This window comes from Monocercomonoides exilis (genome assembly GCF_001643675.1).
Source record: "Monocercomonoides exilis strain PA203 chromosome Unknown scaffold11-1913109, whole genome shotgun sequence".
Lineage (NCBI taxonomy): Eukaryota > Preaxostyla > Oxymonadida > Polymastigidae > Monocercomonoides > Monocercomonoides exilis.
In genome coordinates this window covers 1,181,562-1,208,392 of record NW_027150556.1, presented here as the reverse complement: position 1 = coordinate 1,208,392, position 26,831 = coordinate 1,181,562, and the positions used below count along the sequence as shown (strand labels likewise).

The 26,831-nt window shown below is 37.3% G+C and overlaps 4 protein-coding genes across 4 annotated transcripts; 3 read left to right on the top strand and 1 right to left on the bottom strand.

Annotated features, from left to right (window-relative positions):
- Positions 1-11: 11 nt before the first annotated feature.
- On the bottom strand, positions 12-631 carry MONOS_9126 (putative 60S ribosomal protein L36a). The gene is made up of 3 exons (XM_067879593.1): positions 593-631; positions 256-485; positions 12-196 (listed from the first exon to the last, which is right to left on the bottom strand). The coding sequence occupies exons 1-3, from the start codon at positions 593-595 to the stop codon at positions 112-114; spliced, it is 318 nt and encodes a 105-aa protein (XP_067731657.1). The 5' UTR covers positions 596-631; the 3' UTR covers positions 12-111.
- A 140-nt stretch (positions 632-771) lies between these two features.
- Positions 772-2,862, top strand: MONOS_9125 (putative casein kinase ii subunit beta). The gene is made up of 5 exons (XM_067879592.1): positions 772-1,076; positions 1,153-1,259; positions 1,317-1,482; positions 1,536-1,682; positions 1,799-2,862. The coding sequence occupies exons 1-5, from the start codon at positions 815-817 to the stop codon at positions 2,650-2,652; spliced, it is 1,536 nt and encodes a 511-aa protein (XP_067731656.1). The 5' UTR covers positions 772-814; the 3' UTR covers positions 2,653-2,862.
- An 8,457-nt stretch (positions 2,863-11,319) lies between these two features.
- MONOS_9124 (uncharacterized protein) lies at positions 11,320-18,648 on the top strand (the record flags this gene model as incomplete). Its single annotated transcript, XM_067879591.1, has 1 exon — positions 11,320-18,648. One exon carries the CDS (start codon positions 11,320-11,322, stop codon positions 18,646-18,648), a length of 7,329 nt encoding a protein of 2,442 aa, XP_067731655.1.
- Positions 18,649-20,358: 1,710 nt separating this feature from the next.
- Positions 20,359-26,799, top strand: MONOS_9123 (uncharacterized protein; the record flags this gene model as incomplete). Its single annotated transcript, XM_067879590.1, has 1 exon — positions 20,359-26,799. One exon carries the CDS (start codon positions 20,359-20,361, stop codon positions 26,797-26,799), a length of 6,441 nt encoding a protein of 2,146 aa, XP_067731654.1.
- Positions 26,800-26,831: the final 32 nt, after the last annotated feature.

The following is a 26,831-nucleotide window of genomic DNA, read 5'->3' as shown; positions in this document are numbered from 1 at the left end:
TCAAAATGAAAAAAAGCAATACTCACCGAATTATGCATTGTTTGAACGAGGTGAGAAAAGGCATGTTTTAAAAATAAAGTGAGAAGATTGAAATGAAGGCGCATTTGTAATTTAACCATAAATTTTGGATCCCTTCTTGGTCTTCTTCTCTGCTCCAAGTTCCAACTTCTTTGTTCTCTTGTAAACTCTTGTGTGTCTAACATTTGAAAAACGAAGTTCAAATGAAATAAATGAAGAAAAGAATTATATAAATACCTGCATCCACTTTCGGTGCATTCAAGCATCAACACAATCTTTTTAGTTGTCTTTGCCTTTTTGTGAAGAATAGGCTTTGTCTGTCCACCAAAGCCCTGCTGTTTTCTGTAATAACGTCTGTTTCCCAATTTATGTGGAGAAACACCACCTTTCTTGTATTGCATAACCTTATGAACGGTATGCCTCTTGAGTTTTGGGCAAAAAGTTCTAATTCTCTTTGGAATGTTAACCTAATCAATGACCAAGACGAAATAAGCGTCATGATAAATAAAACAAATTAAGTATATCAAATCCATATAACTTTATGAGAAATATGAAAATACTGAAGACAACAAACCATGTCTTTTTGATCTCACTCTGATCTATTTCAAAAGATGGATTTTAAGGATCAAATTTTTTGATAATGTTCAAAAATGGTTTTGGAAAATTGAAGAGAAGATGCATTAAGTTGCAATTAAAACCAAGCTCCAAAAAGCAATTCTGATGAGAAAAAAAATATTATTATGAAAAGATCATTACAATTATTTGTTAATTATTGTTAAATAGATTCTCTTACAACATGAATGGAACTTCATTACGCGGCGATGATGAATTTTCTTCATACGAAGAAAGTGAGGATGAGGAAGAGGAAGAAGAGGAAGAAACTACAGAAGATGATGATTGGATTCCATGGTTTTGTTCTCAACGCGGAAATGAGTTTTTTTGCGAAGTGGACAGAGATTACATAGAAGATGAATTTAATTTAGCAGGTCTCACAAATGCAGTTGAGCACTATCAGCGAGCTTTAGATTTGATACTAGATGAAAAAGATGATGATTTTGGTTTTACAACTTATTTCATTGTTAACGTTATAATTATTTAATCTTACATACACTTGTGAATTTTTTGATACTTCAGATGATTTAACTGATGAACAAAAAGGTGCTATTGAAGAATCTGCTGAAATTTTGTATAATTTAATTCATGCCAGATTTATAACAACCCCTCGAGGACTTAAGCTGATGGTTTGTTTGAAATTAGCAATTATAGAAATTCAATTTTATGAAAATTATTTTATTTAGTACGACAAATATAAAAAGTCTGAATTTGGAGTATGTCCAAGGTATCATTGCCAATTTCAATCAGCTCTTCCAATGGGAGAAAGTGATGTACCTGGAAAGGGGGTTCTCAAATTATTTTGCCCGCGGTGCGAACAAATATATACTCCACCATTGTCGGTTCATAAAGGTTATATCAATCTTTTTTTATTATTCAATTAGAATATTTGTTAATTATTACAGATATCGATGGAGCGTTCATAGGATCTTCGTTTCCTCATTTATTTTTACTAGAATATCCTTTGGATCTTCCTCCTGTTCCTAAAACATCATTTAAACCGAACATTTTTGGGTTTCGCTTATACTCAGGGTCTCATCATTCTTTAAAAAGTTTGAACCAAAATTTTTCATGAATATGCGAATTATTTTTAATTACAATTCATTGCATTTTTCATTGGATTCTCCAAACTTTCTTCAATTATGTGAATCTTCTTATATTTTTCCAGAATATCTTGAAACATCTTCTTCGTCTTCTTCATCAGCTGTTCCTTCAAATCAAAGCGGAGTGCCACTTCCAGCTGACCGATCTGTCGGAACTTCAATATTTGCTTCTCAGCATCAGCCAAGCATTGCACCTTCTCTTCCATATTCTTCTTCACTTCCTTCAATGCAGCCTTCATCCGGCTATTCATTTCTGCCAAATACATCACCCCAGATCCGCCCGCCTGCAATAGCGCCTCGAACTTTCCCTTACCTGACACATCCGCCTCAGGTGCCTGCTGCACCTCCTCTTCCTCAATTCACCCATCCGTCTCACAAATCAGCACAGCAGCAGGTTCTCCTCCAGCAGTCGGCACAAGACCAAGCAATGCAGCAACAAGCTATGTCTTCAAGTGGACTGCCAGCATCTGGTGAAGAAGCAGCAAGGTCTCAATTCACAACAGCAGGATCTTCATATCCAACTTCCATATTTTCTCCCACGGCTTCGTTTCCTTCGTGTTCTCCACCTTCTCTCTCTTCCTCTCCCACATCTTTCAACCCAACACAACAGGCAAGTTATACATTTCCTGTAACCAGCGAATTTCCTTTAACAACCTCAGCGCAATTACCATCAGGCGATTATGCAGCTCCAATAACTACAATATCGCTGGTGCCAGCATCTGGTCAGCAGCCTTCCTCTCAGTTTTCGTTCCTTTCTGCTTCAGCTGGGGCTGTTGCATCTGCTTCTGCAAGTGCTTCAATTATCAACCAGAATTCTTCTCAAACAACAGGTTCGATGATCGCACCTAACCAAGCAGCAAATTCTTCTGCTGAGAATGTTCATTCGTGGCCGATTCATCATTCTTCACCACCTCGATAAACATTTTGTTTATCTTTCGCAAAATCGTTACAAAAGAAATGATTTTCTTCTTCTTCTTTTCTTTTTCTTTTCAAAATTTTTATATTGAAAAGCGAGAAGAGTAATATTTGTGAAATATGCATTTATCGAATTTAATTTTTGTTTTTTCAAATAAATAATACTGAATATATCTAAGTACCTTCTTTTTCAAAATTCTGCGCATAGCAATGAGTAATTATTTAGATTTTCGTTATTGTATAATATATTTTCCAAGGAGATATCTCTCCTAAAGCAATTTCTTTGATTTTCCAGATATTTCGAAATTATTCAATGGCATAAAATATGTTTTCAATAAATATTAATAAATTTCAAAAAATTATATAGTTAATAGTTGGAATTTTTTCCCAAATCAGAAAAAAAGTGCAGATATAGCCATGGACAAAACCCGGGAGAGTGACAAAACCCGGGAATGTCTAATGAAAAACCCAAAAAAGTTGAAAAAAAGTTGAAGATGTTAATACTGAAAAAAGCAAACAGCTTCCTATTGCTCTTCAATTGTACTATGTTTTCATTTTGTGAAATGATGAAATTATTGAACTAATTCAATAAGATGAATGGATCACAAAGCCATTATGTTTGCTTTTTTTTTCTATATGGGTGATTATTTATGAAATCATATTTTTTCATTCAAAATTTTCGATTCAAATAACTACCCTGAATATAAGTGAATGAACACTGAAAAGAGAACAGGTTTATTCAAGAGATCATTGTCTTTATTTCAGCTCAATCATTTGTTTTTGAAACAGTCGTGATGAATTCAGCATTTGTATCAAAAATCTCTTCCCAATGACAAACAACCTTGAAAAATCAAGACACCGAAATAAGTTATGATTTCAAAAATAATCACCCATATGTCTTCTTTTTCTTCGTCTTTAGAACTTTCAAAGGTTTTAGCCACTGCAGAATTTTGAAGATTTAATTCAAAAGTCGAAAAAATTAATTGTCTTCTTTCAAGAAAAGAGATTTCACACAAAATCAAAATATCTTCTGGCTTGATCTCTTCTTCTGCACTATATCGACACATTTCATCTTTGACACAGTGAAGAAATCCACAACATAATGGAAGACCGAATTTATTTGATATCGAGGAACAAGAAGAAAAAGAAGACTGCGCCAAATCTCTTTCACTTTCAACAGATAAAATGACGTTCAAAGACATCATTAGAATAGTTTGGTTTTTGTTTTTAATTTTCTATTAACTTTTTTAATGTTGTATTTTCAGGCTGAACACGTCTTGCAAAGAAAAAACCGAAACAAGGATGACAACAGCGAATTGGCAGAAATTAATGAAAAATGGGCAAGACGGTTCATAAAAAGAAGCAATGCCTTGCAAATGGTAAAACCAAAATCCATTGATGTGAAAAAATTGCTTGCATCTTCAACGGAAAACATTTCAGCGTGGTTTTCATTGCTGGGGGACACAATAAGAACGAACAAAATTTGCGCTGATCTGATATTAAATATAGACGATACAGGAATAAGTTTGTATAAAAAGGATGACAATTTCGTAATCAAACGACAGATTAAGAAGACTAAATGTTACACTCCCAACAACATCATCCCAATGCAACATTGGTTTTCGGTGTTATTACAAGGGATTATCAGTAAACCTCGTGATGATTTGACCCTCCAAAATTGTTCCAATAGTTTTTACAGAATAAAAATATCAACGAATTGTAATTGTGGCCAACGGAAGCGGATGGATTACAAAAAACGATTATGAAGAAATCATCCTGAAATAAATTTAACCCGCTGTCAACAAAAAAAGTATTGAATTGAATGGATCAGAAGCATCCGCACTTGTTATTATGGATGGGCATTCATCGAAGCTTTGCTGGCCTGTGATAACACGGTGTCGTGAACATTATATTGAATTTGTTATTCTTCCTTCGCACACCATACATTTGATACAACCGCTTGATCGCTATGTGTTTGCTCAATTCAAAAAAAGACTGTATTCATCAATTTAGCCTCCAACTGAAAGTGGAATATCATCATATAGAAAAGCTCTTGCGCCAGCATTGGCAGATGCTGTGGGTGCTGCGCTTTGCCCTAAAACTATTTTAAAAATCGTTCCACACTTGCGGCATAGAACCATTTGATCCTTCAGTTGTTTTAGACATTTAGAACGATCAGTGTTCAATTTCTAAAGCATCTTAAATTAGTTCATCGACCTGTGCTTCAAATGGTGTTTTTAACATGAAAGTTCTGACAAGCAACGATTTTGTTCAAGAGAACGAACCAAGTGAAGAAGGTTTAAAAATTCTCATTGGATTTGAATGAAATGAATATTTTTTTATTATTTTTATTTTATTACTCAGAGAAAAAGAAAAAAGTGAATCCAGCACCTTGAAAAACAATCTTCAATACCAAATGTCAGAGAGGAAACCAAACAACAATAAATGTGATTGGAAAACAAAACGCAAGATTTCAGAACAAACTCATGAAGAAGAAATGGATGAACATTTTTTGTTTTCAGGGGAAAAACGAAAAAGAAAACAAGTGTCTGAAACAAAATGTTGAAAACAATTTTAATACAGCTGATAGCGACTTTCCTTTTCACACAATTTATTTTTTGTTATTTATTGATAGAAGTTTTCTCATTATGTTCGACTATTTTCATATTGTCTCATATCAGCAAACGTTTTTTTCCAATCAGGATTTTGAATGTTCATTTCTTGCCACAATTAAGATGAACTTATTCAACAACATTGTTTGAGCGTTTTTTCGAATAAATATGGGTGATTATTTTTGAAAGCATATCTTTTTTCGGGGTATTTATTCTTCAAAGGTTGTTTCCCACTGTGAAAAGTTTTTGTATTTTATCTGTGTTTTAATCACAACTGCAAAAAAAAAAAAAAAATAAATGTTTATGCTCAAACAAAGATGTTGATATCTTCTAAAAACCATTTCATTTTTTTTGTGCACTTTTGTTGATCTAAAAGTGAAATTTGAGACCGAAAATTCTTAAAGAAAAAATATGATTTCAAAAATAATCACCCATATAAATTTCTGTTGATTCACAATAAAAGAAATCAGGAAGTTAAGTCAACTGTTGAAAAACTCCTCTATCGAATGGACATTTCCGGGTTTTGTAAATTTCCCAGGTTTTGTCCATATCCAAATCTGACATTGGGGTAAATACAAAAATTATTAATTTTAATTATCATTTGCAGGACAAATCAATTGTTCTTATAAATAAAAATTCCAATTGTAATATGAAATTGAATAATTACCAGTTTATGAACAACATATTGTCATCTTCTTATTCCAATTATGGTAGTGCAGCAACTTTTTTCTTATCAGTTTATTCATGGATGAATAGAGAAAAATTCATCACACTTTGCTTCTTCGATGACAACGCAGAAACAAATGGCAGAGGAAACGATGTGTTCTTTAATGGCATCAGCATCATTCAATCTCCATTCGAGAATTTTGGCCAACAACACCATCATTAAGAGTTTGGAATAATTGAACAGCAGAAACGTTTTGTTCAATAGTTGACTTCAGCTTTTGTTTCCCCTACCTGATCTTTAAATGAATTCCTTTCTTTTTTCCTTTTCTTTTCAAAAAACTATTCTTTCTTTATTTTCTTCTCTCATTCCAGTTTGCGCAAAAAATACCGGACAAGATCGATTTCTCAATAATCGCAAGAGGAATAATTCTGATGATTTTCCTCAAAACACATCTCATTAATACAAACTCATTTGAAATACAAAACTTTCAAAACAGCTTCATTTGTTCACAGAAAAAATTAATGATAAAAAAAACTCTGAGAAATAGGATTTTGAGTTTCTCTGAGATTTCAAAAATATTTTTTTCTGAGCACAAATGAAGCTGTTTTGAAAGTCTTGTATGTCAAATGAGTTAGCATTGATGAGATATATTTTGAGGAAAATTATCAGAATTATTCCTCTTGCATTTAGTGTGAAATCGATCTTGTCCTATATTTTTTGCGATGTCCGGTATTTTTTGAGCAAACTTTATATTCCTATTCTATCTTTTTACAAAATTTTTGATTTCTTTTGTAATTCATCGTTTTATCTTTCTTGAAATTCCACTTTTGAAATAAATCCTTTGTTAATTCAAACACTTTTCTTCGCATTTGTTTTTCTTTTCTTTTCTTCTCAAATTCAACTTCCAATTCAAATCTCCTTTCAAAATAGGCTTTTCATTCTCATTCTCTTTCTCTTTCGTCTTTTTGTTCAGTATTCTTCTTTTCATTTTTATTTGTGATTATTTCCTGCATCAATAAAGTTCTTTGTTTCTTCGTTTTGATCTTTATCTCCGATACCAACGTTGAATACAAAAAAATCCGATTAAATGATGTGAATGAAGAAGAAGAAGAAGAAGAAGAAGCTGTATGATATGACGTTGATGTATTTGAATAAGATAAGGAAGATGATAAAATGAATAGAATGAGATGATTGGAAGTCGAAGATTGTGAAAATGAAAGCCAGTTAATAACAAATGAGATATTCATTGGAATTCTTGTCTTATGGATTTTTTCTTTTGCTTCTGTGCCCTTATCTTTCGAGGAAAAACCTCTGAATCTTTTTCATTTTCAGTTCAATCATCTCTTTCTTTCTTTCTTTCTTTCTTTCTTTTTCCAACTAAAAATAGCTTTCATGTTAAAATCCCCATTTTTGTACATCCGTTTCCTCATTTTCCTCTACCATTCCTTTCGCTTCTCCAAAAACTACTTTCAAATAAAACATTCTCTCAACCAGAATTAACTTCTGGAGTTTTGTGATTTCATGAACACCCTCAATTATTGTGTGTCAGACTTTTCTCATTAATCCTTCTTTCTTTCTTTAAAATGTACTTTTCTCACTTTTCTTCATGATGTTGCAAATGGATTGCTTCCTCTTCAAAATCATTATGTGGATCTTCGTTCTGTTGCTCATCAGTTTCACTTTTCATTTTCATTTCATCATCAGATACTAATTTTTGAATATGCAAATGATGCATAACAGCACATTCAACATCATTCAACAAAAATAATTATTCAACATCAACTGAAAATATTCATTCATATTAGAACATGCACATACAAAGATCATTCTTCATCGGTGTGCAATGGATATGTGCTTCATCTATTTATTCTTATTTCTCCTTTCATCGACAATTTCCGATTTCAATCTAATGCTTCAATTTGAAAAGTGTTTTTTTTAATCCAAGTGTTCGCTTCGATAATGTGCAATTGCCTTGTTTGTTAAGTGTTACAAATTATTTTGTTAATTAGTTCCATATTTTTTTATTCAAAGTTTTCAATCAAATAACTTTGAAGAGAAACACAAAAAAATTGCTTTTGATTAATAAAATTTTAAAAATTTGTTATTTGAAGTTTACTCTTTAACCATCCAAATCAATCAATTTTAATAAGTGTATTTCGATAATGAAAAAACCTCCCTTCTCTTTTTTCACAAAAATGAAAAACACGAAAAAACAATTCCAATCAAACGAAAACAATGCTCTGTTTATTGTCCTGTTCATAATACAATAATCATGGTCCTTGAACTCAAATGAGGTTGAGAATTCTCAAATGAAGTGAGCTTTTTGAATAAAGCATTCCTCATTCAAATAAAGAAAGGTTTGATTCGAATTAACTTAAATAACAATAATTATTAACTTTTATTACAGATATCACTTAATGGACAATTTTTGGAAAATATACACCAAAAATAATTCAAATTCGAAAAAGAATAATTCGAATTCGGAATTAATATTTCAAATTCGAAAATTAATAATTCAAATTCGGAATTAATAATTCGAATTCGAAAAAAAATTATTTAATTTCGAAACGTGAATTTTTTAAAATTTGTGGAATGAATAACTTGTGTTTGGGGTTTTAAGTTCTTTATATTTTTATCTCATCAGCAAATTTTGTTTATCAATATTTGAAAAATGATGCATTTTCATTAAAAAATTTTCTTTCATTTTGAATGAAGATTTTTTGATTGAAATTATTATTATGAAGAAATAATTCAATAATCGTGATTAAATTCTTTCAATTTTTATTTGGTTATTCAATAGAATGAATTTTTATTAAATTATTATTATTTGAGTGATGATTTTCGAAAATGAAAAAAATTTTTTTAAAATTGATTTATTGATTGTTGTTATAAAAAAACAGTTTTCTATGAGTAATAAAATGTGATTAATTAAAAAATAACTTGAACTTTTCTGAAATCCATTCTCGAGTGAAATTTAAAATTTCAGTTTATAATGAATTTCGAAATTGAAATAATCATTTTCGTAATTGAATTATTCTTTTTCGAAATCGAATTAATAAATTACTAAATTGAATTATTAATTTCCGAATTCGAATTATTTTTTTTCGAAATTGAAACATTAATTTTGAAATTGAATTTTCAATTTTTGAAAATAAATTGTTTTTTTCAAATAAGAATTATTTTTGGTGTAACTATTATAATAAATGAGTGTAATTTTTGAAGTTGTCAACTCGCAACAATAATTAAAATTTGAGATTTTCTTTGAATGAGAAAAATACTGTAAAGAAAAGATTGAAAAAAAAATCATTTATTTTTTATATTTGAAAAGAGAGAATAGAAATAATTTTCAAGAAAAAAGAAAAAATCATTCAAAAAAATACTTCAACCATGGAAATTGTGTCGTTGTGAAAAAGTTCACAGAACATTCTGAAAATTCAGATTTAACTGTCATATTGTTTTTTCAAAAACTAAAAATGAGAGTTCAAATTATTCATATCTCACCTCTTTTCTCAATAAAAATTTCAGCTTGGTTTTGGCTTTTTTATTTGCTCACTCAATAAAAATTCTCACAGTTTTGAACATCATTGATTCCATTAAAAGCGACTGAATCGAAAAAATAACAAGAATGATATCTCAACTGATTTTTCTTTTCAAAGAATAAAAAGTGGATGAAATGCTGCATTGGACGATTCAACAGAAAAAAAAATACAAAAAAGCAGAGTTATTCTTTTTCAAAAAAGAAGAAGAAGAAAGAAGAAGAGACAAACAACGAAGAATATTTGTCAAAGATGATGAGCTCGAAGTATCTTTGCGCTTCTGTTTGAAGGCATGAGGATGAGTTGAAACGGAGTTCTTCAATGTCTCAAATCGAAAATCTTTGTGCATTCCTTCTAAGAAACTTCATCAAATGGCATTGGTCGTATTTGTTTTTCATTCGTATTTGCAAACGTAAGTGAGTTTTCTTTTTAAAATGCTCTGTAACTGTTGAAGTCGTCATTGCAAACTGCGATGAACTCTGCTTTCATCATCATTGGAAAAACAATTCGATAAATTGGAAGGCATTACGCTTTTTGGCGGGCTTTTGTGATGATTCCTCTCAAGTCAAAAAGATAAGAATTCCACAATAAAATCATATGATTTCCAGTGAAAAATGAAAATGGAGATTGGCTTTCTGAAATGTTTCGAGATCGTCATGTTTGTGGGTTGTGAATTTCAAAATGAGCGTTCAATTTGTTTCAAACAACATCCAAACAACAAAACACTTCATCGTTCCACATTCTGCACGCACTCAAAATGAAACCATGAAATGAAACGCTTTCAAATGCACAACAAAATGTTTTTGGACAACAAATTCATTTTTGAGCGCTTTTCATTCATTCTCAAACAAATGCAAAGAAAGAACAGAAATCAGGAAAACAATAACTGTTATTATATAAATGGATCAGAAGTTCTTTATTAAGGTTCATCTGATTAAATATGTTTATTGCACAACGATGAGTGTCAAATAAGAAAAGATGCTCAAGCATTGCCAAAAATTGTTTGATTGAAAAAACATTTGAAACCCATACTCACATTCACAATGAATTTGATGTTTGTGTTTGCGTTGATTGTGCTGTTGAACAGCTTTGAGTCATCTCACAAACGCGAACACTCTGACTTGACATCCACTGAAGATGCCCAATTTATTCATATCAGGAAACAAGAATCGACTAACGAGCAAATAATGGAAACTCCATTTGGATGTGCTCACAACAGACAAAATTCAAGAAATAGTCTTAAAGAAGATGAGATCATTTGTGAAGATTCTACAGAAACGAGGATGATATTGAAGGAGAGTGAAAAGGATTCAAAAGAGAAAAGAAGTGAACCAAACGATATGAATTGCCATTTGAAGAATGAGAAGAGCCAGTTGAAGATCATTTGTGATTCGAAAAGAGTTTTTCACAATCCAAGATCCACTGTGAGGACGATGGTGAACTTTGGAAATTCGAGTTGTGAGATGAAATATTTGGTGTTCATCAAAGAAAAGAGAAGATCGATGATTCTCGTCAACAGCTTGTCCATCGTTCTTGTCCATTGCTGCTCTGTGCATGATCATGGAATGTCAGGTGGTCATTTGTTGAAGTTGAATGAAGGTCATCTGGTTTTGAGTAACATTTCTTATTGTGTCAACCAATTTGCAGAAATTTGTGAACCGCTTGTTTGTTGCGACGGAAAGGGTTTTGAACAAAAGAATAAGAATTTGAAGATGTTTGATTCTGATTTTTCTTCATTTGCTTTGGGAAGATCAATTTCCCTTTTGGCAAGCACAGACATAAGGGAAATAGCAGTTTGCACCTGCCATTTTGCAAACATCTCACAAAGTGCGAGAGGCCAAAGCAATCGATGTTCAATGGGCAATTCAGAAAATGAATATCGTTTCGAGGGATGTTTTGTGGAAAAAGTTGATTCACCACTTGGAGGAGGACTGGTTGAAGGGATGCGATCAGAACATAATCACTTTTTGGCTCTGAATTCGTCGTATTCACAATGCATTCGGAGAGAAAATGCAGATCCAGTGGTTGGAAACAAAACTATGAAAAGGAAAATTATCGACTCAGGTGATGCAACATTTGTGGATTGTGATTTCAACAACCTTTCTTCTGTTGGAGCATCAAACACAAATGGGGGAGCCATTTTTTTCACTTCTTCCGGACTCTTAAATGTCACCTTGTGCAATTTTCATTCATGTCATAGCAGTTATTGTGGTGGAGCCATTTCATCCAGAATGAACGGAAAAAATTTTGTCATCGCATCTTCCGTATTTGATTCTTGCACAGCTGAAGCTTCTGGTGGATGCATTGATTTTTTCTATGTTTCAACTTTTTGTATGAATTGTATCAATTGTTCGAATAGTTCAACAAAACATATTGGAGGTGGGATATTGATCGATAAAAACGAACATCAGGGAATTGTTGAAAGATGCAACTTTTTTTGCTGCAGAAAGAACATATCACTTTTCGATGAAGGGGGAAGCATTGGCTTCTTCAATAATGTTACTGCCATTTTCACTGATTGTTCAATTTGTGGTGGATACAGCGAAAGAAATGGGGCAGGACTGGGATGGACCAATGGGACAGGAGTGAGCGACATTCAGATTGTGTTTTGCTTCTTTTCAAACAACACAGCTGCAAATATTGGCCATGATGTTTATGTTCATGATGGGTGGACAAACATCACCGAAAATTCGTTTGTGTTTTGCCGTTCAAGCACAGCTGCAAACAGCAATCGAGTGGTTATTGGAACAACAGAACACGATGACTGGATTCCAAAAGTTTTCTTCAACCCAGTGTTTGTGAACTCACAGGAAGGGTTGGATCACATGGCCTGTGGGTTTGTGAGAGCAGGAGATGAATATGGAAGGAGATGCAAAACAATCGAGTTTGGAATGAGTGTGCTGGATGGTGAAGGAAGCAGCAATGAAGTGATCGTTGAAAAAGGGAATTATGAAGAAAACAAAATTGATGTTGGAAAAATGAGGATTGCATTTGAGGGGAAAGACAAAGCACAAGTGGTTGTTCGCAACAGATCACCAAATGGAGAATCGTTGGTGGCCATTGGAGCTGGAGTGGGAAGTTTCAGAAAAATCACATTTGCTTGTGGAGAGAATCCATCGTCTCATCTGATGGAAGTGTTGGCAGAAGAAGGGATGTTGAAATTGGTTGAGTGTGTGATCACCACATTGAGTGATGAAGAAAGCTGTGTTTTAACGGCATCGCTGATGATTGTCCAAAAGGGGTCTGTCAGTTTTGATTCTGTTGAGATCAGTGGAATATCATTTTCATCTGTACCAGCATTCGATATCACAGGCGAAAGCTCACTGTCTTTCCAGATGAACAATGTTGATGCATATGGGATTTCTCGAGCGAGTGGGGATGGGAGTGTGATTTGTGGGAATCTGGCGAATGGGATGAATGTGAATATTTCAGGGGGAATGATGAGGAACTGCGGGTGTGAGGATGGGTGTGGAGGTGGGATGTGGATTCAACAGGATGAAGGCTCGAAGATGGAGATCGGGAATGTCTCAAGTGAGTGTGCTGATGAGAATATGGAATGTGTGACATTCAGCAGTTGCAGCTGTGTGGGGAAGGGAAATGGAGTTGGAGGATATGGTGGAGCTCTTTATCTGGATGTTGTTGATGAGAGTTGTGCTTTTTGCATCCATTGTGCTCGTTTTGAGGATTGCCAGGCAGAAAAAGGGAACAACGTATTTGTGAATACACAGTGCCTGAGAGATGTTGTGAGTCGCATCACATTTGGCTTTGAGCATGAGGGCATGACAGACGATGACTTGTTGGGATTTGAGGATGGGTGCAGGGAGGAGTGTGTGCCACTTCTTCCATATTTGATGGAAGCAGGGGATGTTGGATTTGTGGGAGGAGAGAAAAGCATGGACTTCAGCAGATGTGGATTGGAGCAGTATCCGTGCTCATCGATCAAGAGAGTGGTTGAGTTGTGGTATGGGGCTGTGCCACGAACAATCCGAATCAAAAATGGATTTGTGCTCTGTGAAGAGGTTGTGATGGAGAGCCAGTTTTGGAATGTGACAGGCACAATTGGAGACACTGCGGTTGAGGTTGTTGCGCCTCCTGCTCTTCAGTTTGACTCAGAATGTTTGATCAGAGTTTCATCAGCAGCATTACTGAAAGATATGTGCTTTTCGCTTCCATCAGCACTTTCTCCAGCCTCTTCATTCATCCTTTCCTCTTCGAATGCATTGAATGTCAGTGATTGCTCAATTGAGCCTGTCATCGGAAACTCACTGAATGAAATCGAATTCTGTGTTTTTCAGATTGATGGAGGAGTTCTGCACATGACAGGCTTCTCAAACAAAGTGCCAATGAATACCTTGTCAGATCCAATAATCAGATGTGCCGGAGAAAGTTCAGCTGAATTTTCAAATTGTGTTCTCACAGGAATTTCGAGGAGAAATGGAGGAGGAAGCTGTTTCGAAAGGAGCTGTGACAAAAAGGAAAACGAGAATTCTGGCACTTCTATTGTTGAAATCATAATAATCACGAATTGCACATTCAGTGAGTGTGGTGTTGAGGAGAAAGACGGTTGTGGTGGAGGAATGAAGATTTCGATCGGCAAAGATGAAGAGGTTGTGATCAATGGGTCAACCACATTTGATGGTTGCAAGGCAGAGAATGAGGCAGACTCAAATGGAGGAGGAGGAGGGATGATGATGTCTGTTGGAAGTGGAGGGAGCTTGAAGATGAAGGAAGTGAAGTTTGAAGGATGTGAAGTGCCATCAGGTGAGAGTGATGAGGTGGGGAGAGGAATGGGAGGAGGAATGTTTGTTGAGCTTCCCAATCAATTGGGAACATTCATTTTGGAAGGAATGACATTTGAGAGATGCAATGCCTGGAAGGGGAAGAATGCATTTGTTTCTGGATGGAATCTGAGTGAGATTGTGAACAAAGAGAACTTCAAATGGGAGATGAGTTCAGAGGAGTTGGGATCATTGGATGAGTTGTGTGGATGGGAGAGGAAGACAACAGGAGAGGAGGGATATGTGATTCCACTGGTTGTGTATTTGTGGCATAATTGGAGTGGGGATGGGTTTGTCACTTTTGAAAGTGGAAAAGATTTCAGTGGCTGTGGGTATTCCGAAGCACCTTGTTCGTCAATTGATCATCTTGTTTCATTGAGATACACAACACTTGAAGCAGAAGAATCAAAGATTATTGTGTCAGGCTCAGGATTGCTTCGAAGTTCAATATCATTTTCATCATCATCATCATCATCAGATACACCAGTTGTGAAGGTTGAAGGAGAGATAAATGGAACAGTTTTGAGGATTGCAGAAGAGAAGGAAACAGATGGAGAAAATGGAGAGGCGATGGTTGCTTCAGAAGTGATCCTCTCATTTGTGAATATTTCATTTTCTCTTCCAAATGTGCTTGCCCACCATCTGGCATTCCTCAAATCATCATCAATGAATGGCTCCCTTTCTGTGAAAAGCTGCTCATTTGTTTGTGAGGATTCTTCAAAAGAAACGGATTTCTGCTTGGTGAAAGTGGATGGAGGGAGCGTGGCAATTGAAGATTGCGCTCTGAAAGAATTCCATTTTTCACAAGGTTTTGTGGAATTGTCTTCAGATGTGAAAGTGGCAGATGTGATGAATCTGTCAATCACCAACACAAGCATTTCGGGAAGGAGTCTGATTTCGCTCAGTGAATCTGCTCTCTCATCAGCCAGCTTGTTGAAAGGAGCAACGATGCTGAGAGGCAAAGAGAATGGAGATGGGGTGATGTTGCTGAGCATCAACAGCTCATCATTCACAAGCATCACATGCAATGATAGCAGAGCCGCAATTCTGAATGGTGACTCATTTGATGGTGGAATGAAGTGCTGTGTGGAAAAGTGTGTGATGACAAAGTGTCTGAGCGAGAAGAGTGAAGAGGGAGGAGGGATGAAAGTGAGTCTGAGGAGCAGAGGAAGTGAGCTGAAAGTGAGTGGCTGCTCGTTTGGGATGTGTATTTGTTCCATAGTGAAGGGGAGAGGAGGAGGGCTGATGATAGATGCATCTGGCCTGGGCGAAGCACAAGCAGACACAGAGGATGCACTGCCTTTGGGGATAATGATCGAGAGCACCAGATTCACAATGAATGATGCATTTGTGGGGAAGGATGTGTTCATCCGGTGCAAGTGGATTGAAAAGCAGATCAATGAGAAGCTGTTCTCGCTGGACTTCAGCCAGGATGCTCTGAAGTCGAACAACTCGATTTGTGGAAGCGACGAAGAGAAAAGAGATATTGATCTGATCCCGCTGGTCACATTCTATTATGGGCAGCAGGTGTTTGTGTGTGTGAATGGGAGGGATATCAGACAGTGTGGAGAGCAGACGAATCCATGCAAAAGCATCAGCCACGGAGTGTCTCACATTCAAAAGGGGATCATGAATGTGATTTTTATTGATGGAGAAGGGGACATTGGAGGAGAATGTGTGATGGGAGATGTGAGTGTGAAGCCAATGAAGAAGGCGAAGGCGACAATCCATTTCAATGCAACTGTTCAAGAGATGGGAAATGAAGGGAGTGTAATTGTGTTTGTGAATGAGTGTGTTGTGGAGAGGTGTGCGTTTGAGTTTGGAGAACAGTTTTCATCGAGTCACAGCTGCATAATGAAAGTGAAGAACGGGACAACAGAGATGAGTGAGTGCGAATGTTTGTCATCCGCATTTGTGTTGGCCATTCACAGCACAATAATGGGAGTTGAAGGAGGAGAGCTGGAGATGGACAAGTGTGTGTTCACGAGAATGAAATTGTCTGTGCCTTTGATTGAATTCATTGGGGAATCGAAAGCAACCATATCAGAAACAAAAATTGATAATATGGAATCAGAGGGAAACGTGATTGAAGTTGGAGACAGAGCGGAAGTGGAGATGAAGGAGTTGGATGTTCAGAACATCACTCTCTCAAGAAGTGGATGTGTGGTGAAAATGCAGAATTTGGCGAAGGATGAAGTGTTATCGAACTGTTCATTTGGAAAGTGTTTGAGCTCAAAGGAGAAAGGATCGATTGTGTCGGTGAGCAATTGTGCCAATGTGAGGTTTGATCTGTGCAGGTTCTCTGGGGATTTGGAGGAAGAAGCAAGAGAAGAAAAGAAAACAAATGGAAGAACAGAAGAAGTATGCAAGTGGAAGGGATCAGTTGTGGATGCCATTTCAAGCAGTCTGACAATGAAATACACCACAATCAGCAACTCGAAGAAAGGAGGGCTGTCTTTGTCAGGTGGAAGTGTTGTTATTGAGAAGGGAGAATTCGAGAACAACAACCCCGATATTGTAGGATATCCATCAGTTCGAAGGAATGTTATCTGCACAGGGAATGGGGAATTTGATGTTGTGAGTGTGAAAGGTGGAGATGGATTGAAAGATAATTCTTCACTTTGGATATTGGATGAGGGATGCAGATTGGGAGGGATAGCAGCTGAAAGAGCATCTCCCTTCTTTATTCCTGTTCTGGAGGATGTGAAGAATACAACCCAGCCATCAGGTGAATTGGAGTTGATCATTCATGGGAAGCTGCTTCTGCCATGTGATTTGTCTGTGAAGATTAGCATAAAAAATGGAGATGAAGAGGAAATAGTGAGAAAGGGAATTGGCGAAGAAGGCTATGTGTCAGAGAATGAGATTCACACATTTATTTCACGTTCAGAACTGGAGAAAGTGAGAGAAGAGACAGAAGTGAGTGTGTGGATTGTGTTTGGAAATTCTGATTCTCCTTCATCAACTGAGTCTTTCATTCTGAAAAATGGAAGTGAAGTCAAGGCCAAAGGAGATGATAGAATTGCTGAAGGGGGAAAAGAAGGGAAATCTTCTTGGCTGTTGATTGTGATTGTGATATTTGCTGTATTGTTTTTGATTGTCCTTGTTGTGTCCATAGTATTCATTGTTCGATGGAGAAAGCAAAAAAGGCGTACAGAAGAATTGGAAGGGATTGTGAATGACACTGTGAAGAAAGACCCGAAACTGATTGAGATGGTTACAATGGAGATGTCACCTGAGGAGCAGTGGAGGAGAGCAGAGAGGGAAGCAGAGAAGAAAAACGAAGAGAGGATCAAGAAGAGGGTGTATGAGAAAAGTTTGGGACATTCAGAGTCATCAGAGCATCTTCTCTCTGAGAGTGGATCAACAGAATACATCCTTGGAAGAGATTCAGACAAGATCCCAGAATGGGTGCTGGAGAAAGATGAGGAAGAAGAGGAAGATACAAGAAAGCGAACACCATCTCCATCAATTTCATCCACTTCAACCACTTCAACAACTGACACAGAATCCACTTTTGTTCGGAGAGAGGATCTGTGCCCAACCACCTCATCGATGTCGAATCTAGTGGATGCAATGGCCTGTTCATCTCCTCATGAGAAATTGATTGTGGATTTGAGGGATTCATTGTTCATGTTGTTGCATGGAAGCAACAAGACAAAGGAGATAGCAATTGGTACTCTGCAAGAGAGGGAGCAAACAGCTGCGCAGATCATGTTCTGGGTGGCAAATCTCGCGCTTCATTCATTTGATGAATGTGAATTTCAACTTCAATCACTTGCCAATCTGAGTCCGCATATTGTTCTGTTCTCCGAGCATATGGTCATCTGCATTGTGATGCATTCTGATATTTTGCTAGATGATGATTCAGATTCGTCATCCATCTCTTCATCAACTGTTGTGACATCTGCCAGTGATGATGATGACAACTCTCTCCCCTCATCAGCATTTGAGGATGAGGATGACTTCAAAAAAGAGTGTTTGAGGTGGAAGGCACCTGAGCTGCTGATGAACAAGAAGATGGGGGCAACAAAGGAGTCAGTGGTATTCTCGATTGGGATGATGCTGTGGGAGTGCCTGACACTGCAGATCCCATTTGGAGAGTATGAGGCAGAGATTGCCGGGCAGAAGATATCCAGTGGTGAAAGGCCAAGCTTGGAAAGTGTGAATGAATCGAGACTTCACAATCTGGTGTTGAGTTGCTTGTCGCAGAAAGTGGAAAGCAGGCCAACGCTTCTGGATGTGAAGAAGGAACTGTTTGGGATGTATGGAAAAGGCGGATGGGTGATGACGATGACAGATGCAATGGACGTTGTGCCAGTCAGGATCTATTATGGAAGTGGAAGAAGGGAAGGAAGTGAGGTTTCAAAAGATATTTTGCTTGTTGAGAAGAAAAAGAATGGATGATTTGAGAAACGTGGGGATGGGTTGTGTGAAATATTATTCGAGAAGCAAAGACATGCTCAAAGAATAAAAATGAGAAAAAACACGAAAAATAAGGAGTGAAGAAGAAATAACAACAAACAAATGCATGAAATCCATCAAAAAATAAATGTGAACAGCAACACTTTTGAAATATGATGAAATAACTTTTAAAAGGTGATTGAAAAAGAAGGCAGAAGAGAAGCGTGGTTTTTGAATCACAAATAGTGATGTGGAGGGAAAAAAATTTTTTTTTGAAAAAATGGAAATGAAAGAATTTTTTTCATTCAAAATTTTTTTTCTGTTCAAATTTTTGAATGTGTTTATAGTTAAAGGTTTTTGTTTCAATTTTTTTACTCATTTTTCGTAAAATATTATCTTTAAAGAATCTTTTATTAGATTGCAACTTACGTTTCAAATGAATGTTCCTTGTGTTTTTGTTTTTTATAGCACCTTGAAGCATCCATATATATGTATATATTTACCACTCTTTTGTCAAATGTTTTTCAAATGTTTCTTTCTGCTTTTTTGTCATATTTAAACCCTTAACAAATCAAACAGTTTAATATTTATTTACAAATTAATTATTCCGTTAATTTTCTCAGCAACTAATTTATTTTTTTTTTTTTTTTTTTTTTTTTTTTTTTTTTTTACTTTTTTTTTTTTTTTTTTTTTTTTTTTGTTTTTATTAAATCTTCTTCTTTATTAAAATTAGAGGATTTTTTGCAATTCTTGTTCTTCAAATGTAAATTTTGTATGACATTTTTTATAGTCATTCGCAATCACTTCATTCTTGTTATCGCAATCAGCCAAAATAAATCGTTGAGAATGTATGAGTTTGTTTTGTTTAAGAAAAATGAAAATGACAACAAATAAACATCAAAAAAAAAAAAATTAATTTAATTACACAGTTTTCATTTCCGCTGTGAAATTGTTTCAATATTTTCTTTTCATATGTTATATTAATACAAGAAATACAAAGATCAACAATATCTTTAAGCGCAACTTATAATGATAACAAATTGAGTCACTAATCATCACACTTCTTCGATTCAATTTCTATATTAAAAGACATAACATTATTGTGAAAACTTTCAAATTTAATTACGTTACTTTATTATTCTTATGTTCCGTTCGATATTATTAACAATCTGATTTTCTGAAGATTCATAATAACTTTTTTTTGCTCCTTTAAAACAAGATTGGAAAAAAAAATTATCATAATTCGGTGATAAAACGTGTGATTTTCTTATTATAAAAATTTTATCGATATTTTTTTTGAACAAAAATGATCAATATTCCCACTTAATGTTCAAAGAACGTTGTGAATTGTATTTTTTATTTTTTTGAGAATACAAGAGGTTTTTTGATATGTCTTTACAAAAGCGTGAATTCCCATGGATACCAGAAGCTAACGAAGAAATAGATATTATACTATCATTTGCTACACATTCAAAACTTCGTTTTATTCAGAATTTACATAATAATACTTTTCTTTTGCTTGATGCAAGTGGAAAAAAATATAAAGTATCTATATCATCTGGAAATAGCTGTTCATGCCAAAAAGGCCGTGGAGCGTTCTGCGTGCATATTGCGTTTGTCCTCACAACACTTTTTCGAATTCCTCCTCATAATCCATTATGCTGGCAACGGGGGTATACTGATAATGAATTGTCACAGATTACAGAATGCTCTATGATCAGGCAATGCGTGAGCTCGAAAAATTCTGAATCAAATGGCACTTCTTCAAAAATGCTCATTGAACGTCTTCCTCTTTCTTCAAATTCTGTGTGCATTATTTGCCAAGAATTGATGAATATGAAACAAAAGCTGGTATATTGTAGATATGGCTGCGGAGGTAATCTTCATCTTGAATGTTTTAATTACTGGTATATGCATCATAAATCAAATTGTTTACCGATTGTTTGTCCCTTTTGCGAATGCGAATGGGGATCGCTTTCATCAACTTCTCCATTTCAACAAAGAATTTCATTTCTACACCCAAATGCGCGTTGTGAATGTTGCTGTACGCAGCCCATTCTTGGCCCTAAGATCAAATGTACAAAATGTTCAGATATTCAATTATGCGTAAAATGTTACAGAAAGGGAGCACATCCCCAGCACATGTTTGTATCATATGACATGAAAGGAAGCATTATCGGAAGACGACTGATGAACGACGATGAGTTTGAAGAAAGGAAAAAGGCGCGCGAGGAGAGAATGATTGAAAAGAAAGAGCAAGAAGAAGAGCTGCTGGCGCTGGAGGCCAAAGCCAAAAAAGGAGGGATTGTGCTGAAGCAAGAGGTGCGATACAACCCGTTTGAGTTTGCTGATCAGGAAGGTGAAGGGCTGGTTGAGATGCCCAGCGAGGAAGAAAGCCGAGCGGAGAAGAGAGATTTCCCGCTATCGAAGAAGACGCTGCAGATCATCAAAGACAACTACCTTATCATCAACAGCAATAGCAGCAATCGTGATGGATCCAGGTCGAAAGCATCGTCTGAGCCAGCCTCAATCTTCATCTGCACCATCTGCCGGAAAGGGATGAAGCCGTCGCAGTCACAGACGACGCTTCCGCTGTGCGGCCACACATTTCACAGCGACTGTCTCTTTGCACATCTGCTCCGCTGCGACCTCTGCCCGCAGTGCGCGTGCGAGGTTATCGACTACAATGCACTTGAGCACAAGCTCAATTCCAGCTGCAGCGGAGAGGATGGCGATGGACAAAGTGGAGAGGAGGGAAGGAGAGGAAGAGAAGAAGAGCGGGTGAGAGAGGGAGAAGGAGAAGGAGAAGGAGAGGGAACGAGCAGTGAAAGACAGGAAAATGCTAGTCACTTGCCTTCTCTAAGGCTGTTTGAACCAAACAAATCAGCAGAAAATGAAAGAGCAGAGTCTTCTTTTCAATCATCTCCTTCTCCTCCTCCTTCTCATCCTTCTTCTTCCTCTTCTTCCTCTTCGTCTTCGTCTTCTTCATCGTCTATTTTGAACTCCCACGTTTTCTCCAGCAAAGCAACAGCTGAAGACGACTTTCTCGAAGACCCGAGGGCATTTCCATCAGTCACGCTTGCCAATCCGCTCAATCCACTCACACAGCCAAAAATGCTGAGCTTCAACGGATTCACGTCACCTTCACGTCGCCTCACGTCATCGCCACTTCAGCAAACAATAACAACAACATCATCATCTGCTTCAAATGCTTCTTCTTCTTCTTCTCGTTCTCCTTCTCCTTATTCATCTTCTGGATTTAATCGCACTTCATCACCCATGCACCTTCCTTCTCTTGCTAAGCAGTCACAAATTTCATCCACTTCATCATCATCATCACCATTTCACTCTTCTTCTCCTTCTCATCCTTCTCCTTCTTCTCTTTCCCCTTCTCCTTCTCCATCACCCACCCGCTCACCTCACCACATCACTGGGAAGATCGCCAAAGGACGTCTTGCATCACAGCTGCCTCTGATGAGCGCTGAGCAAAACTCTTCTTTTCACTCAGAAAGAGAAAAAGAACAGAGTCAGTCTGGTTTGCCGGCACAATTTGCGAATGTTGGGAGACAGAAAAAGAAAGGGAAAATTGCAAGTGGGAATGGGACAGGGCAGTTTAAGCAGCAGCAGCTCGATAGCACTTTGTCAGATGTGTATGAACATGGCGCAGAATATGAGCCACAACGACAACAACAAACAGAAATACAGCAATCACCCGAAAATATGTTAAAGGGATTTTCTTCTTCTTCTTCCTCCTCCTCCTCATCTTCTTCTTCTGTTGGACACAGCCGGCAGCAGGCGTCGTCAGCGCCTGCGATGTTCAAGCGCATTCCGCATTCAACACAGCCGCTGGTTAAACCTCCTCCTGAACAGCATATTGATCTTTCATTGACGTATGCTGCAAAGGAAGAGAAGGAGATGGGGAAGAGGAAAGAAAGAGAAAAGTGGAATATGAATGGGAATGAGCATGGGAATGAATATCCAAATGAACAGAGAGGAAGAGGAAAAAAGGGAGGAAAAGGACGAAACACACCCACACTTGCCAAAGGCAGTGCGTTTCAGAAGACTTTGGCTTTGCTATCACCTCAACAGCACAACACTCTGACAGGCACAGCATCTTCACTCCATTCACAAAAGACCCTTCCTCTTTCTTCTCCTTCTCTCCAAAGGGCGCTGATGACACCGGAGCCCAATGCAATGACGACGACGATGATGAGCAGTGGAATGGAACCTGTTTTGATTCGCCCTTCGCTTCTGAAGCCGCACGAGGCGCGCTCCCCGCTGCAGATGCCGGCGCGCAGTTTGCAGGCAAAAAGAAGCGGGAAAGAAGAAGAAGAAGAAGAAGAAGAAGAAGAAGATGGAGATAATGATGGAAATGATGATGGGACGGGAGAAATAACGGAGAAATACGGAGGATCGGCTAATTCTACGAAGAAAGGGAGAGAAAGAGTACAAAATAGTAGTGCTGATAACAGCAAAAGGGGTAGCAGCAGTCAAAGTGGCAGAAATGATAGAAAGATGCAGAGAAGGTATACAGACAGCGGAATGGAAGAAATAAAGATGAAGGAGAGGGCTGTTTCGACGCTTGTTGCAGATGCAGATTCGAATGAAAATGTAAGTGAAGAAGCAGAAGAAGGAGAAGGAGAAGGAGAAGGAGGAGGAGAAGAATATAGAAGGAAAGAAAAAAGATATGATGACGTAGATGGAATGATGAATAATGAGGTGTTTTATGAAGATGATAAGCAAACGAAAGAGAAAGAGAAGGAGAAAGAAGAAGAAGAGGCATTTGATATAACAGCCAGAAGAACAGATGAGGTGGAAGATGAAGACAATGTTCAGATGGAAGAAGAAGAAGAAGAAATTGAAAACAAAAAAGATTCAACAGAAGAAGCAGTGAAAGAAAAAGAAGAAGAAGAAAAAGAAGAAGAAGAGGAGAAAAAGAACACATCTATCAGAAATCTGCAACCAGAGAACAAAACAGACCGAAAAGATGAAGAAGAACAAGAGGAACTACAGCAACAGCAAAATAAGAAGAAGAAAGATAAGAAGAAGATGACAAAGAAGAATGAGAAAGAGAAAGAAAAGAGGCCTTTTTCGAATGGAGCGCCTTCTGGTTGGAATGAAGAGAGTGAACACGAAGCAGGCAATTTCAATGAAGAAGAAGATGATGATGATGAAGGAAAAGGAAAAGGAGGAGGAGGAGGAGAGAAGAGGATGGAGAAATCGGAGAAATTGGAGCAACTGGCAAGAGAAAGACAATTTGAGAGACGGAAAAGCAGCATCAAGGGCAATAAGCTGCAGGTGAGAGACGATTCAGCTGTTGAAGAGAATTTGAGTCAAATTGAAGGAAATTCAAGTGCATTGGGATCTGCACAGACAAAAGAATACAATGAATTGGATATACAGATGGAAGGTTCTTCGGATCATTTGATGAATTCTTCGACTCAACATCCAAAATCTGAATATAATTCATCATCATCTTCTTCTTCTTCTTCCTCCTCTTCCTCTTCCTCTTCCTCTTCTCCTTCTCCTTCTCCCCTCAAACACACCACCCCCACCCGTCTCCTCCATAGCCATCACCGTCTGACAGACATCGATGGCATTCTTCACCCAAAGCAGTCAATTGCCAGAGGAAGATCGCATATTCGCTCTCCTCTCGACAACACACACAGAATCCTGGTTGAAGCATTGAATACGAATCAGAGGGGAAACTTGCCTTCTTTTTCTTCCTTCTCCTCCTCTTCCTCCTCTTCCTCTTCATCTTCATCTTCGTCTTATTCTTCATCCAACTCACAAAACCCGTCTATTTCTACAGCGTCTGGCAGTTTCATCCTACTTGAGAATGAAACAAACGCAGCTTTTGCTGTCAAACCAGTGCAATTAGTACCTTTGATACCCAATGGAACAATAACAGGAAATGTGAATGGAACAGAAATAGGAAGTGGAATAGGAAGTGGAATGATAACAGGAATGAATACAACTTATGCTCCTTCTGCTTCAATTTCCTCGCTTTCTGCATCGGCTGTGCTGAAAAATGGAGTTGAAAAGGAGAAGAATTCGAAATTGTCTCAGGGAAAGGGGGAAGAAAAGAAGGATGAATCAAAAGAAGGAGCAGAAGAAATAACAAATTCTTCTTCTTCTTCTTCATATTCTTCTGGTTTATTGAAGCAAGCAAACGAAGAAAACGAAGAAAATAAAGAACAAGAAGAATCAAAAGATAGAATAATAGAGAGGGGTATGAATATGAATGTGAATATGAATGTGAATGAAGGAGGGTGTCCAATCAGCCCAATTGAAGAAGAAGAAGGAGATGAGGTGATGGAGGAAGGAAATGAGGCAAACAAGGAGAAAAGGCAATTGATAACAACAACAAAAGAAGAAAGAGAAGAAAGAGAAGAAAGAGAAGAAAGAGAAGAAAGAGAAGAAAGAGAAGAAAGAGAAGAAAGAGAAGAAAGAGAAGGAGAAGAAGTAATAGCAATAGAAACAACAGCAACAATGGATTCTTCTTCACAAGAGCAACCAATCACACCGGAAACTTCAAATCAAATAAAAGAAAGTACAAAATCTGAAGCAGAATGCAAACAAGATACTTCTTCTTTTTCCTCCTCTTCTTCTATTTCTGATGAAGAAAGTGACACAGAAGATGTGAATAAGATGAATGACAGCTCAGACGATTTCGACCGCAGCCACACAGCAAAACAGCTGAAGGAGAAGAACAATCAAGAAGCATTCGAAAATTCTTCTTCTTCTTCTTCTTCCTCTTCTTCAGATGATGAAAATCGGAAAAATAACCATGTTCAACGTTCACCCAAACAGTTAAGTCAATCAATAAACTCATCATCATCATCATCATCATCATCATCATCATCATCATCATCATCATCATCATCATCTTCTTCTTCTTCTTCTTCTTCTTCTTCTTCTTCTTCTTCTTCTCATCCAAAGGAAAATCTTTCTCGAAAGCAAAAGACAACAAATTCATCTTCAGACAAAGCAAACCTTTCACCCACACGCCAATCAGCCACCCTAGACTTCACTATTCATCCTCTTTCCTCTCCTAATGCTTCATCATCTTTGTCTTCTTCTTCTTCTTCCTCTTCCTCTTCCTCTTCTTCCTCTTCTTCCTCTTCTTCCTCTTCTTCCTCTTCTCATTCTTCCCCTCAAAACCCTGAAACCCACTCTCCAACATCCACAAACCCCACAAAACCCACCAAATCCACCAAACCTTCAGTCCCACCGCTTCATTATCCTCCCTTCTCCTCTGCTCCTCCTTCTGCCTTTGACACGCACCATCAGCAGCATCAAAAGACTTCTTCTCCAACTGTTCCCCTCCCTGTGGGCGCGATGGCTGCATCGGGGAATGTGGGTGGAGGGTACAATAGTAATACTGGAGGTTCTATTGGAGGTACTGTTGGAGGAGGAGGAGAAGAAAGAAGAAGAAGAGAGGGAGGAAGAAGAGGAGGAAGTGGAATAGGAACAGGAGAAGACAGAAGAGGAAGCACAGGAATCCACGTGCATATTGTCCATGGCCACCCTGTTTTCTTTGCGAACGAGACGAGGGCGGTTCCGCGGATTGAAGGTCTGTTTGACGGCTCTGGTGGCGAAGACACACTCACTCCGCTTAATTCTGAGCATATGTTAGGGTTTGTGAGGCAGCCGCATTCTTCATCATCATCATCTTCTTCTTCTTTTTCTCCTCCTCATTCTCCTTCTTCTTCTTTCGCTCCTTCTGCTCCACTCCCTCCCACAGCTGGCTCGGGTTCGTTCTATCAGAAGCACAGGGCGAAGATGGAGCAGGCAATGGGAAGAAATACTGATGCTTCTATTGCTACTGCTGCTAAAAGGGATGTTGGGGTGAGAGAAAGAGAAAGTGAGGTTGCAAACAGAGAAAGGAAGAATGAAGCAAATGCTTCTGTTAGACAGCTGTCTTCTTCTCCTCAGCTATTTTCACCCCACCGCACATACCCCATGCCCACAAATCCACCCATCCCTTCTTTGAATCAGACTGCTTTTTCCTCTTCCTCTTCTTCTTCTCCTTTCATTTCACAGTCGGCACTTTCTTCTGCATCGGACAACGAGCCTCTGTTTCTCAGCTCAAAACCTCTTCAACTTTCAGCACCTAAAAAAAAGCGTTATGTGCCTTTTTCTCCTTCTTGATGTTTTGATGAAATAGCTATCAACAAAAATTT

Bases quoted from the DNA above. Each gene is read 5' to 3' on its own strand.
- MONOS_9126 (XM_067879593.1), bottom strand. The intron at 197-255 runs GTATTTATATAA...TTCAAATGTTAG, and splicing joins TGCACCGAAAGTGGATGCAG to ACACACAAGAGTTTACAAGA.
- MONOS_9125 (XM_067879592.1), top strand. From the start codon at position 815: ATGAATGGAACTTCATTACGCGGCGATGATGAATTTTCTTCATACGAA. The intron at 1,077-1,152 runs GTTTTACAACTT...TTGATACTTCAG, and splicing joins TGAAAAAGATGATGATTTTG to ATGATTTAACTGATGAACAA. The intron at 1,260-1,316 runs GTTTGTTTGAAA...TATTTTATTTAG, and splicing joins CTCGAGGACTTAAGCTGATG to TACGACAAATATAAAAAGTC.